The 15,180-nt window shown below is 48.1% G+C and overlaps 1 gene segment (V, D, J or C); it reads left to right on the top strand.

Moving 5' to 3' along the window:
* The first annotated feature begins 14,042 nt into the window (after nucleotides 1-14,042).
* LOC135889220 (T cell receptor beta variable 24-1-like) lies at nucleotides 14,043-14,598 on the top strand. The segment is given in 2 exon segments: nucleotides 14,043-14,133; nucleotides 14,240-14,598. Coding segments are annotated over 2 exon segments (450 nt in total).
* Nucleotides 14,599-15,180: the final 582 nt, after the last annotated feature.

The following is a 15,180-nucleotide window of genomic DNA, read 5'->3' as shown; positions in this document are numbered from 1 at the left end:
TAGGGTTAGCTAGACAGGTCCCTGCCCATAGGAGTTTAATGTCCACTATCTTATATAGCTATCCACTTTCTATCAGTCTGTCTATCTATTTTATTCAGTCCTATCGTTCCATCTATCTATTGGTCAATCTATATAATCAAGGCATTTATAATACACTCAGCATCACAGTATTCCAGCACCACTTCTCACATAAGTAATGCCCAGCAGGAATACCAGTCATTTAAGTTCTGGACCAGGATTTGAGGAAAACCCAAGCAGAGAGGCTACGGCCTGTAGAATCCATGCCGGGTTTTACAGCAGGCCTAGTTCCATGCTGGGACTGGGCACTTTTGGAAGTATTTAGTCAATTCTGTGCAGACCTTCAGCCCAGCTGGGCGTGTTCAATAACAGCTGCTGGCTCTTTACCTGAATGCCCAGACGTAGTGGATTAATTTAAAGCTCCCAGGAACATGAGACACCACAGGGATGCTGCAGCTGCAAAGGGAAAAGAGGGAATAACTCCTGTGAGTCCTACAGATCTGGCTCCCTAGCTCAGCTCAGGAACAGAAGAAACCTGCAGCCCTGAGAAGTGGAGAGATGAACGTGTGTCCTGTACAGAGTAAATCCTTAGAAACTTGAGGATACATACATTTATCCATGTGGTCCCATCCCCCAGTGCCCAAACCCCCTCCTTGTTACTTAACCCTCCTAAATTCCTCAAGATCCCCAAATTCCCTCTCGGTGGCTCAACCATCTGCACAGGGCCACCTGAGGGGGGGGGGGGCAAGTGGGGCAATTTGCCCCAGGCCCCGGGCCCCGCAGGGGCCCCCATGAGAATATACTATTATATAGTATTGCAACTTTTTTTATGGAAGGGGCCCCCAAAATTGCTTTGCCCCAGGCCCCCTGAATCCTCTGGGTGGCCCTGCATCTGCAAGCCGCCTTTGCCCCACCTCCTCCCTGTTGATGAACACATCTAGATCCCCAAGATTTCCCCAACCCAGCCTCCCACTCCTAGCTATCAAACTGTCCAGTCCTCCCTCCAAATGAGCTTTCCCTCCTAGTGTCTAAGAAATATGGAGTCCCCTCTAACAATCAGTCCCTCTCCCCCCATCAGTTGCTGAACCTTCCCTTTAAAATGCCCTGCCTCCAAACACTCCTCATGGCAAATTAAGTACGGTGATCCAATCCCACCTGCCAAACCCCATCAAGTGCCCAGAACTCCCTCCATTTGTCAGTCAGTCAGCCCTGCTATCCCTGACAAATACTCAGATCCCCATTCTAATCTCACTCACCTCCCGAGTGTTCTCTCCATGAAATTATGTTGCCTACTAAGGATTACATATCTGGCACCTGTAGGTCCTGCTGGATCTCTGAACACCTAGAGCCACTAAAGCCAGGTCTATACTATGGACTTCTGCCAGCATAGCTGTGACAGTCAGGGGCATGAGGAGGAGTGATATCCAACCGAGAGCTGTCTTATCAAAGCTGCGTCTTTGCTGATATATCTTATTTTGCTTGGGTGGCTGGAATAAACTATGCTGGCAAAACAGTCTAAGCTGTGTCCACACAAGGAGTCCTTTGCTGGTATAGTATACTGGTGTAGTTATACCAGCAAACAGCTCCTAGGATAAGCCTGGCCTTAGACTCATGTAGCCATTGCCAGCTACCCTGGTGCAATCACTCACCTGAAGGGTGATTCCGGGCCACTGCTTCATATTTCAAAGGGCTTCATTTTCTTTCACACACTAGTATTTGAGCAAACAAGTCAGCAGTTGCCTGGAGGTGAGGAGAAGCCACTTTCCCCCAGCACCTGTGGATTTCCTCTGCCACCTGTGAATAATTCTCAGAAAGGCCTGGAAACCACAGCTCCTCCTTGGAAGCTCTATAGGGAACAAGCACAATGTTTTTGGGGAATTGAGGTGGGTACATCTGAAGGGAATCACATGTGGTGTCCCTCACTACAGACAAGAGCTGGGACACTGTGGCAATGAATATGAAGGGATCTTTATTAAGGATAAATAAATCCTTAATAAAAGTGACCCATCCACTCCCAGTCTTTATTCAGGCCTAATTTGATGGTGACCAGTTTGCAAATTAATTCCACATCAGCCACACCATCAAGGGCTCATTCACCTGCACATCTACCATTGTGATATATGCCATTATGTGTCAGCAATGCCCCTCTGCCATATACATTGGCCAAACCGGACAGTCTCTACGCAAGAGAAAAAATGGACACAAATCAGACATCAAGAATTGTAACATTCAAAAACCAGTTGGAGAACACTTCAATCTCCCTGGACACTCAATAACAGACTTAAAAGGGGCAATTCTTCAACAACAAAAATTCAAAAACAGACTCCAATGAGAAACTGCAGAACTGGAATTAATTTGCAAATTGGACACCATCAGATTAGGCCTGAATAAGAACTGGGAGTGGATGGGTCACTACAAAAAGTAATTTTCCCTCTGCTGATACTCACACCTTCTTGTCAACTATTGGAAATGGGCCACCTTGATTGCATTGGCCTCGTTAGCACTACAAAAGTAATTTTCCCTCCCTTGGTATTCACCCCTTCTTGTCAACTGTTGAGAATAGGCCACTTTCACCTTAATTGAATTGGCTCGTTAGCACTGACCCCCAACTTGGTAAGGCAACTCCCATTTTTTCATATGCTAGAATATATATTCTGCTTACTGTCTTTTTCACTCCATGAATCTGATGAAGTGGGTTTTAGCCCATGAAAGCTTGTGCCCAAATAAATTTGTTAGTCTCTAAGGTGCCACAAGGACTCCTCGTTATTTCAGGGAAGTTCTCCGACCTGTGTTATACAGGACGTCAGACTAGATGATCACAAGGGTCCCTTTTGTCCTTGGAATCTATAAAAAATAGTGAGCTTTTATCAAGCTGTCTTGAATAACAATAGCAGTAAAGCCAAGGCAGCATGGGTCTGGGTATGCAATTCAGCAGGTAGCCCATGCTGCTGCCCATACCATCCAGGCTTCACTGCTATTGTTATTTGATCTAGCTAGATCAAAGTTAGCTCATGTCTACAAGTGCTGCAGTCACACCTCTGATTGCAGTGTAGACATACCCTAATCCATCTTGGAAGGCCTGCTGATTACACACCAGAGATCACAATATGCAAAGATTGAAAACTCCCATGGAATAGGCAGGGCTCCCGTGAAACCATCCTCCTCCAAAGTGAATGTGGTGGTTTAACCCCTTTCTCACTCTGTTGTGATTTGAATGTGGGTCTCCAGAGGTGGGGAGTGCCAATGTACTCCTCTGTGCATGTACACGCGTGAGCATGCACACACATATGCACACCCCCATCTTCCTGAACATTTTATTCCATAGAACAGTTTTCACGCACACTGTATTAAAAAAACTCTTTACAGAGATAGATAATAGCAGAGAGGAGGAGAGACAGTCGGAGACAAGGGATAGAAAGATACATTTTCAGCCAAGATATGAACCGAGACTGAGGGATAAGAAAGTTGCGAGAGATGGTTCAAAAGTTGTAGAGGAGAAGGATTTATTACCAACAAAGATAGGGAGAGACAGCTAGGAGGCCAGTAGTAGATGAGCAGATGAGGTGAATAAAGAAAGAGAGGATCTGTGAAATAGCTTGGAACAAGTCAAGTAAGGGGTTGGGAGAGGGACAGCAATTTTGAACTGGATCCTTAAATGACAGGGAGCCAGTGGAGGTATTTGGAAATGGGCTGAGCCTGCCTTTTTTGAACATGTGAAGAGTCAGGCAGCAGCTTTCTGCATGTGCCCGAGTCTGGAGAGCTGAGACTCAGGGACACCAGAGAGAAAGGAGCTGCAATGGTCTAGGTGAGAGGAGATGATGGAGGAAAGTTTGATTTAATGGGGATTCTAGTGCTTCTCCAGCTCTTTCATGGGGATCATGACATTCTTCTCACTTGAGGTGTATGTGTGTGAGTATAGCACAAAATATGGAATTACATCTTTTCTTTCAAGAACCACGTGTTCCGTCCAGAAAATACCTTGCATTTTTGTAGCACAGCAGTGACACTCAGTGGACAGATTTGTTATTAGAGAGACAAGGTGGGTAAGGTAAAATCTTTTACTGGACCCACTTCTGTCAGTGAAAGCTTTCAAGGCTACACAGAGCTCGTCTCCAGGTCTGTTCAGCTCTGTGTAGCTCAAAAGCTTGTCTTTCACCAACAGCATTTGATCCAATAAAAGATATTATCTCACCCCCCTTGTCTCTCTAATATCCTGGGACTGTCACAGCTACATCAACACTGCAAACAACAGTGGAAGCTTTGTTATTGGCAGTTGATGATGGCTATTTCAAGTATAGCCTTTGCATTCAAAGATGCAAAAGCACTTTAAAAATCGATATATACAGGAATTGCTATTCCCACCACTGAAATGCAGCCACCTCTAGATAGAGTATGTCAACTGTTTAACAGAAGAATAGGCAGAAAAATGCCACACACACACACACACACACACACACACACACACACACACACACAAATTGTAAAAATTCCATTGAAAAATCAAATTTTGAAAAATTTGAATGATCTCTATCTAACAGTGCACAACAGTTGAAGGCAAGAAATAAAGAATATCATATCCAACTGGACTTGTGGAGAAAAGAACTGGAAATTGGCCATCATGTCTCTAATGTTGCATAGGATTCCCTGGTATTTTATTTGATTGCAAATGGTCTTTAACTAGTGCCCCAGTGTCATGTCAGGGTTCACTGTGCTACATTGAATGTGGGGATGATTCAGTAAAGGGTGTTGTCAGTACTGAGCCCAATGCTCCAGTGTGGTGATGGGGATGCTGTGCTGTAGGCAGTGATGTGGGTGACTACAAAGAACACTCTTCCCTCTGAGTCGCTCCATGGTCCAGTGTAATGCAGGATGGGATGGTTCTGCTGCTTCAAATTGCTTTGAACAACTCCAGCTGCTGCTGCTACATCTTCTGGCAAATGCTTGGGTGTGCACAGAGGAGAAGGTCAGCCCTGGGTCCTAAGAGAGGTGTGAGTTACCCCATTCATCTACATGGGGAGCTATTTCTGAAGCCTGATGTTGGCAATTTAAATGTTCAGTGTTGTTAATTATTTAACTACTGGTCTTTTACCAGAAACAGCCTGCTGTTCTGGGACTGTGGCTGAAGCTTGGGAATTGCAGGTAATGCTTGGGTACAGTACCAGAAAGTCTTTGTCCCTTCCCACCATCTGACCCCCCGGAATAGTCTACTGAAATGTGCTCCTAATTAGGCTTCCCTGGAAACTGATCCAGAGACTGAAACATTAGAAGAGTGCAGCTGCTTGCTAGTTCCAAGGTGACTTCTGCAAGGTGTGGAGGTCTTTCTGCTCCCATTGAAGTCAATAGCTCTCCATCATTTGTGCTCTCTGTGAACTGCATTGGCTACAGGCTGCTCTGCTAAAAGACACTGTGACAAAGTCAGACTGGACAGCTGTAAGAGAGTGGTTATTGAGTGCCGGGAAGTGGGCGGGCACAAGCCTGCCCACTGCTTAAAGGCCCCTCCCCCAGCCTGGGGAGGAGCTACTGAGCCCAGTACTCAACTGAATACGTGGGACAACCAAGAAAAAAAACAGGAACAGGTTTGGGGGGTCAGAGGGCTAAAACTAGGGAAACCGGAAGGGGACACCAAGCAGAGAACCCCAGACAGCGCCCGCTGCTCCTCAAAAACATCCAAGGAGCCAGCGGACGCCACCCAGAGGAACTCTGCCTGGATGCATGACTGGATGAAAGAACGAAAACAGGCCCCACAGTCGCAGGCTGCCCCTCAGCCAACCTCCTCTCCCTGGTGTTATAAATGGCCACTTTGGCTATGGCTAGGAGGAGGTTGACAAGGAGGTCCCGTGACTTCATGGGGCCATGGATGGGGTGTGCATAAATAAGCAGGTGCGGGGAAAAGTGCAGCCAGAACCTCAACAAGAGGTTCTGGAGGAGCTAGAAGAGGGGCTGCAACCTGGTGCACTGCAGATACACATGCGCCAGGGTCTCCCGCACACTGCAAAGAGGGCAGGCATTGGGAAGAGAGGTGAACTGCAGTAGGTACACACCCGTGCTCATGGCTCCATGAAGGAGCCACCAACTAATGTCCCCGGTGGGCTGTGAAACCAAGGTAGAATACAGGCTGGCCCACCGGGGTCCCTCACCCTCTGCAGCTGGTAGAAGGTCCTGCCACTTGGTGTTGGGGTAGGATACGAGGGTGGGGAAATGAAGAGTGTGGAGCATAAGCATGGAGATGGTCCCGTGGCGCAGTTCAGAAATGAGCCAGCTGCAAATCGCACAGCGGTCTCAGGATACAAAGGGGTGGGGACCGAGAGGGCTCATGGGGTAGGGACCCGATGAAGAGATCCGGAGGACCTGGGATGAGGGGCGGGCGGGAGATACCCTCTCGTAGGACCCGCTCGAGAAAAGACTGAGAAGTGGGCAATAAGGCTGCCTCCACCTCCCGAAGTATGCGCCGGGGGGTACCAAGGTGGAGAGCCCCATTCACCAGCCAAGTGCAGAGGGATCCACCCAATCACCCCAGTCGTAGTCCAGGAGGTCTCTGATCCTGGTAACTTCCACCATGACCACCTTCTGGCGCACTGAGGGCGACTCCAACACCTACACATGAAGATGAATATTGTGTGGCAGGGGCTCCACGAGGAGATCTGCCCCCTGGGTGGCTGCCATGGACCTGGTCACTGAGACCAGCTTTCAGTTCTGGAGGAGGTCCTGGTAGAAGACCGGCAGCTCGGAGAGGTCTCACGGAAGACCTCTCGGATGGAGATAAAAGAGCTGCCAGTCATATCGGAGCCCTCGGAGGTGGCGGAGGAAGGTTTGCGCAAACGTACTCCACGCCGAGCTACCTGCACCATAAAGGGGCACAGGGTGTTGAGCCAGTGCCAGAGCATGGACAGGACTAGCTGATTGAGCACCACTGCCCTCCCCTAAAGGGAGAGGCACCGGAGCAGTCCTGTCCACCTCCGCAACCTCTCAGCCACCCTGCCCTCCAAATCATGCCAGTTCTCCAGCGGAGAAGGATGTGTAGCAGAAAGATAAATGCCGAGATAGAGCAGTGGACCCGCGCCCCACCAAATGGCCTGAAGCGTGGGGGGAGGGAGCTGTGGAAAACAGGTATATTAGCCCTAGAATGATAAGGGCCCTTTTCCTTATAAGCTAAAAAGAGTTTACCTCAGCTCAACTAGGAACACCTGAGTCCAAATTAAGGGCTGCCTGGGACCTTTAACTCCTCCCCTCCCCTCTTTGATGAGATAGGAGGAGGAGGCTTCTTCAGGGGGAGAGGGAATCAACCTAACTGACTGCTTCTGTGTAGGGGAAGGACACACACACACACATGGTTGGAAAAGGTATCCACCTTTTGTTTTGTGAATTTGTTTCTTTTGTTTGTGGAGGAGCACTCCTTGGGCCTGCCCCAAGGCCTACCATGAAAATATTGATCAATAAACCCAGAGTGGGAAAACAAACACTGTCTAGAGTGGGGCTGATTTACTCAAGTCCCCCCTCCCCACACATCACCAGAGGGGGAAGTGCTAAGTCCAGTCAGACAGAGAAAGTGCCCTGCCACAATACACTTTAAGGTCTTAGTCCTCCTGCATAAAGCCTAACTACCTGAGCCATCTCCTCTCACTATGTCCCCCTGCCTGGCAGTTATGATGGGTCAGCGCAGATCTGCTGCCAGGTTTGGTCAGGATCAGGCTAGGGACAGGACTTTGCTGCGGGAGTGTCCTCAGCTCTTGAACACCCCCAAAGATGGTCCACAAGGGTCCATCCCTGACTGTCTGTCTTTAGGGTACAATGCAAGGTCATACTTGTTTATTTCAACAGGACTGTCCTTGACTGATTTGTGGCCCCCTCTGGTGACTAAAATCTAATATTCAGAAACTGAAGCATTCAAAATGAGTGTCTACTTTTGAAAACTGGCCCACTATTATTGGAAATATTTGTACTGGGGCAGCTTCCAGATACACTTGTCAGATGGGGCATTTTGTGTATGCAAATATGTATGAAGACGTGGTCCCTACTTTGAAGCGCTTAATAAACCTGAGGAGCCAGAAATAGAATCCTTGTTAGGACTGATTGGAAACTGGAATTCCTGTTCTGCAGACTTCACAATTTTTAAAAAAAGTAGTTCTGCATTGGAATGAAAACTTGCAATTTCAAAATTTCCCACAGAAATGAGGGTGGGGAGAAGAGTCCAAAACTTCTTGTTTTGAAAAATTGAAATAACATTTCATTTCAACTTTTTTGAAACAAAAAAGGCTGGTGGGCTACCAAGAAACCAGGATCCTAGAAGCCCTGAGAGCTCTGGCTTGAGCCATGGCTTCCAGGGTCCTTGCTCTGTGACCACCTGCCAGGTGGACAAACTGGCAGGAAAGATTAGATGTCATAAGTGACAAAATTGATACATTTCCACAATGTTTTAATTTCAACAAATCATCATTTTCCAACAGAAAAATGTTCTATTGGAAAATTTCCAACCAGCTCTAATCCTGATTCTTGAGGGCCTAAAAACCACAGACCTCTACCAGGTTTCAAACCTCTACCCCATGCACTAAAGGAAATTCTCTTTAGTATCTAGTAACAGGTCTCGTCCACTCTCTGTGTAGCCACTAGAGAGCAGCATGAGCTTACACACATGCTAGCAGAAAGCCAGCATGTTACAACAAGAGATGTGGGCACTTTGTGAATTATGTAGGAGGATGGAGAGGGTGAATTTTGAATCAAAGCTGGCAAGAAACTCAGCTCAGTCTGGCCAGGAGTGAATGGGGCACTGGTACACAGGAAGTGAGCAGCGTTCTGCAGCTCCACATAAAGAGTGTAGGGGTTTCTCTTATATACAGGGATATGAGAGGGATAGCTCAGTGGTTTGAGCATTGGCTTGCTAAACCCAGGGTTGTGAGTTCAATCCTTGAGGGGGCCACTTAGGGATCTGGGGCAAAATCTTATATACAGGAGGCCCTCAGGACTAATGGGGAAAAATGCAGACTGCCCATGCAGTCCTTTCTATTATGGAGCTGGTGCTCGGTGACTCTTGATGGTGACAAATACAGTTCCAGATAAACACTCTCTCTTGCTGTCTCAATCTCCCCTTCTCTTACTGGGTTCATTCTGAATTCTAGACACCAGCTCCACACAGATCTTCCAGACAGCAGCCCAGGTCCTTGGTAAAAACTATTGGTGATTTAACATCCCTGGACTGCAGTGTGGAGAGGATTTCCATGTCCTATATATTCTGGTACTGACAGCCTCTCACCTGTGGGTCACTAACACTGTTCTGCTACTCATTGATGACAGGATTTGTGCACGAAAACTCCCTAGAGCACTTTCAAGACAGGAAACCGGTGACAAAATCCCAGACTGGCAAGGATCCTTCTTGACCCCAGAGGAAATGACACAGCTGTATTGCTGAGCCTGGAGTCAGCAGAGAGCCTGTTCCAAACCCCTCCTCGGGTCCAGTAAGCATCACTGATACAATAACCCAGCCCTGAGAGGGGCTGGGAAGGGCTGTTATTCTGGAAATACCTGGGGCCTTGTGGAAAGCCACATGGAGAGTGTGCTGCTGTCAGCCTGTCAGCCCCGTTCAGCATAGGTAACGTTACTGAGAATAAAGCACAGGCAGTTAGACCACATCCCTGTCTGTTGAGTGAAGCCGCAGGGGTTCAGCTCTGCTGTGTAAGCCCTTGCTGGTGGGATGTAGAGAGGTGTTGTGGTGGGGACAGACACCAACCTGCCCCCCTGAGCATCTCCCCAAATTAAATGCTCCAGACTGTTACCCTTCCTAGGTTTGTGGAAAGACAGGCCCAGCAGCCTCCAGAGAGCAGAGAATCCGATTGTGCAAGCGACTGTGAGAAGCAAAACATAACCCCCGAGACACCAGGTTGCTCTGCAAATGAACACTGAGTCACTGGCTCTTGTTAAGGGCTTGGGAGGATAGTGAGGTAGGCAACACTAACTTGGAAGAACAGAAAAGCTTTCCCGGAGGTGGGAAGGCAAGTCTCCTGTCTTGGAAGAAGCCCTAAACTTTCCTGCTACCTGAAACCTTCCTCCATCCCTTAGAAGGAAACAGGAGGAAATTGTTTAACAGCTTTGTATGCAGTGGCATGACGTATCCATGCAGGGGCAGCAGAAGTAAAGAGTTGTGAAATTCATCCCTGTGCTGGTGCAGAGAGCAAATGCAGACATTTTTGCCTTTCCTATTCAGAGCTGCTGAGGTTGAGTCCCCAGCCCTGAAAGCTGACCTAGCTTGTGTACCCCAGCTCAGAGCCCTCTGGGGCATGGCAGCAATGCAGAATCAATAAGGCTACTCTCTGGCCAATCCACCTCCCACCCCCAGCACTAAAGCCTCCTGTGTGAGGTGGGAAAGGGGATTGACAGCCAGTGGGAGCCATTTATGCCAGGGGTAATCCTCAGGTGTCAATGAGGCTGTTTTGCAGCTCCTTTGTGCTGCCATAACAGACCATGGTCCCAGAGACACTTCTTAAACAGCAGGTTAAGTAAGCTGTGTTTGAGTTGATCCCTGTCCAAGAATGCACAATGGCTCCAAGAGTGAGTGTTACCCAGGCCAGAACCCCCTGTTTTACAGGATTACCATGCCCTTGCAGCAGACATGCCAAACCCACAGAAAAAACGCAGAAATTGGGCTTGTTTTTGGCTTAATTGGCTTGTGAGTTGCTTGTTGGCTAGTTTTTCGCTTGTACCTTGTTGCTTGATTGGCTAGTAGCTTGTTGCTAGTTGTAGCTTGTTGCTTCTTTTTTTTGATCAGCTCCCAGCAAGCAGGAGCAAAGGGGGGCAAGCAGGGGCAAGGGGAGGAGAGAGTCAGGGGTGCACAGCAGGCCCACCACAGTCCTAGACTGCACGCTGGGGGGATCTAGTCACATAGAGTGTTGGGGTTCTTAGGGATTGGCTTGTTTTGGCCTTGTTTTGAAATGGGATTAGCTTGATTTTTGGCTTATTGTGAAAGTCGGGGTGTTTATTTACTGCATGAAAGTTGACAACTGTGCCTTGCAACTAGATTTTGGACCAACTGATGAGGAAGGTGTAACGTAGCAGACAGCTCACACCACTGTCTCTATCTTGATGGTACTCAAGAAAAAAAGACATCCCTATCTATGTCTCTCTCCCTCCCCATAGGAGCTTGGTGGTTAAGGTAATTGTGACAGGTTCGGTCACAGAGACCCCCTTGGGACTGTCACCTGGTGTGCTGAAACTACCTCTGAGCCCGTTTTCCCTGCCAGCTTGGGACTTCAGAACCCTGTCTTGTTGAGCCAGACACTCAAACCTGCTGCAACACAGACCCAGAGTCTGAACCACACCCCCAAAGCTGCAGACTTAACTGAAAATGGCTCAGCAAGTACTCCTGTTTCCAGCACCCAGACACCCAGCTCCCAATGGGATCCAAATCCCAAAATAAATCTGTTTTACTCTGTATAAAGCTTATACAGGGTAAACTCATAAATTGTCTGCCCTCTATAACACGGATAGAGAGATATGCACAGCTATTTGCTCCCCCAGGTATTAATCACTTACTCTGGGTTTATCAATAAACAAAAGTGATTTTATTAAGTACAAAAAGTAGGATTTAAGTGGTTCCAAGTAATAACAGACAGAACAAAGTAAGTTACCAAGGAAAATAAAACAAATCACGCAAGTCTAAGCCTAATACATTAAGAAACTGAATACAGGTAAATCTCACCCTTAGAGATGGTCCAATAAACTTCTTTCACAGACTAGACTCCTTCCTAGTCTGGACCCAATCCTTTTCCCTGGTACAATCCTTGTTAGTTCCAGCTCAGGTGGTAACTAGGGGATTCCTCATGACTGGCCCACTTTGCTCTATTCCACCTCCTTATATATCTTTGGCACAAGGCAGGAATCCTTTGTCTCTCTCTGGGTTCCCACCTCTCCTTCTAAATGGAAAAGTACCAGGTTAAAGATGGATTCCAGTTCAGGTGACATGATCACATGTCACTGTAAAACTTCATTACCCACTTGCTGGCACACACATGTAAAGGAAGGCTTACAAGTAAGCAGAGCCATTTACAACCAATGGTCCTGGTTAATGGGAGCCATCAAGATTCCAAATCACCATTAATTGCCCACAATTTGCATAATTACAATAGGACATCAGAGTTATATTTCATATTCCTAGTTTCAGATACAAGAATGATACATTCATACAAATAGGTTGACCACACTCAGTAGATTATAAGCTTTGTAAAGATACCTTACAAGAGACCTTTTGCATAAAGCATATTCCAGTTACATCATATCCACACTTATAAACATATTTTTATAAAACATATGGAGTGCAACGTCACAGTAATCATGGTCAGAGAGAAGGCTGGCTGCAAAGAGCACTGCACCCTAGAGCCCTGAACTGCAATGCTGGGATTCATGTGGTTGGAAGATTTGCCAGCCTTCATATCTTGGACTATCAGGCCTTCATGGCCAAAAGGCAGGTTGAGCTCTGGCGTTAGTCAAGTCCCTTCCTCAGGAGAAATAACATTTGTTTAAAAAACTAATGCTTGAGGGTGAGGTTGAGGCCTGGCATCAGTAGTTTTGATATGGGTCATACTGTAGCCAGGACCTCAGCCTCTGCTTGGTTTAAACCAGCAGTTCCAGAAAATACTAAATCCTCTGTGGGGAATGGACAGAGCCCTCTCTAGACAAAGATTACCCTGCATTCTCTTGAGCCTATGTCCTGTGCAGACCTTCCCATGGCAAGGGAAGGGAAAGAATGCTGGCAGTCGTATTGATGGCTAGTTTCATGGGGTTCAGTACCCTACTGTGTGGGGCATTTAGCCTCTGGGGCAGCAGGGGAAGCTAAAGAGTATAAAGTCCCCTTTCCATAAGCAGCAACACTTGAAGGGTTTATACAGGATTCCTGATCATATAGGCTGCCACTTTGTGCAGCCTGCCAGTATAGGAACTCCTTATTGGAGGCAGGCTGGGAGCCCTTTATATGTTCTGGCCCCACCTCACCTCAGACACACAGATCCTGAGCATTGTGCAGTGTGACGGGCGCTGCTTGCTAGTTGGTGGGGTGTTGCTGTGTTGCCAACTCTCAAGCTTTTATCATAAAACTCACAATGTTTGGTGTTATTTATTAAAGCCCCAGCTCCTGGAAGCAAGTGATTTTTCTGAAAATCAATCCTAGCTTTCATTTAAAAAAAAAAGCAAATATTTTGTCCTTCCTGATTGCAGAGAGAAGTTTGCAGAATGTGACATGAGTGCATCCTAAAGGCTCTGAAACCAGAAGGCAAAGAAAAAGAACGCCAAATGTATTCCTTGTTATTTTAATCTCATGATTCTGGGGGCCTGACTCATAATTTTTGAATGGATAGCAATACAGGATGTACCTCCCTATAATCTCTGTCAATCTCCTGACTCTCTGTTGCTTCCTTGATCCCAGTTGCTTCCTCCATGAAATGCTAAAATCCAGTGTGCTTCTGTGCTCTGGATTACTCGGTATGCAAGACCATGCCAATAGTCTACAGGGCTACAGCCTGCTCTGCCCTGGCATCTCAAAGGGGAGATGTCCACTGGCCATCAGCAGACAGGCTGGTGACCATCAGAGGAAGCCACAAGCACTGTCCAGCCATGTCAGGAGGCTCTCAGCATCCCAGGCCCAGGCAGCTGACCCCTAGGAGAGGAACTGGGCAATGGAAAGAATTTGGTTTGTAGAGAGGAGGCTCTAATCCACAATGGGAGTGAAAAGGAATCTATTTAAAAAACACTGAGCCAGAAGGGTTCCTTAATAAAAGAGGTTTGGGGATTGGAAGAGCAAGGGCAGCAAAAGAAAGGAATAATATGACTTCTGCTTCGACAGGAAGAGGGAAAGGGACTTGAAGAGAGTTTAGGGAAGGGAGTGGGATAGAAAGAAAGCCCGGTAAAAGGAGAGAGGGAGACACATGGAAGGCAGTTTGCAAAGTACACAGTCAGGGATTGGAAGGTGGGGTATAAGGAGGGAACATGTGGGAGGAGAACTAAAAGGATGGTATCAGAGCAGACTATCCGGCCTTAGAGAGACGATGCGTCCGGCTCTGCGATCAGTGAGTTTGCAGGGCAGGAAGATGTCAGAGTGGCTGTGGCTGCTTCTCACCCTCCTGACCCTCCCGCACAGTAAGGGGAGAACTGAGCGATATTTCTCATTGCCATTTACCTGCCTTCTTTCTTTCAGACTCCTTTCCTCTTTCTTTCTCCATTCATCTCTGTGTCTCATTCACAGACGGGCGCTCTCAGACTCTCCACCAGACCCCCCGCTTCATTTCTCTGCCCCCCGGCTCTAAAGTCCATCTGGACTGCTACCTGCAGGGATACAATGCAGAGCCCTGGATGTACTGGTACCGGCAGCCTCCCCAGGGAGGAGCCCTGCACATGCTCTTTCTCTCCAGAGTCAAGGGTTCGATTGACGACAGTTTGGAGAAACACTTTATTGCTGCCCGACCGGCCCAGCAGAACTTCACGCTGAGCACAGACAGCCTCTTCCCCAACGACACAGGGCTGTATTACTGTGCCTGGAGCCGCACACTGAGCCAAGCGGGTGCAGCCCCTGGACAAAAACTCCCCCTCCCCCTGTCGCTGTGAGGAGCTGAGCTAAGATCAGGTTTCACCCACTAGCTCAGTCCCCTGCCTTGCCCTGCTCCGTTCTCCAGGGCCACCCAGAGGGGGGGGCAAGTGGGGCAATTTGCCTCAGGCCCCGGGCCCCACAGGGGCCCCCACGAGAGTTTTTCGGGGCCCCTGGAGAGGGGTCCTTCACTCGCTCCGGGTCTTCGGCGGCAATTCGGAGGCGGGGGGTCCTTCCACTCCGGGACCCACTGCCGAAGTGCCCCGAAGATCCATGGCGGGGGGACCTTCCGCCCTGGGAGCCGCCGCCAAAGTGCCGGGTTTTTGGGGGCAATTCGGCGGCGGGGGGCCCCCGCCGCCAAAGACCCCAGCCCCCCTGAATCCTCCTCTGGGCGGCCCTGCCGTTCTCTCCAATGGACACTGTGATCCACAGCCCTACATTTGATGATTTAGTTGGGGATTGGGATGATTTATTTGGGGATTGGTCCTGCTTTGAGTAGGGGGTTGGACTAGATGACCTCCTGAGGTCCCTTCCAGCCCTAATATTCTATGATTCTATGATTTCTAACTCATTACAGGCCATTACAAATCATAATAAATACC

Source organism: Emys orbicularis, chromosome 1, assembly GCF_028017835.1.
Source record: "Emys orbicularis isolate rEmyOrb1 chromosome 1, rEmyOrb1.hap1, whole genome shotgun sequence".
Lineage (NCBI taxonomy): Eukaryota > Metazoa > Chordata > Testudines > Emydidae > Emys > Emys orbicularis.
This window is presented reverse-complemented; position numbering and strand designations above follow the sequence as displayed.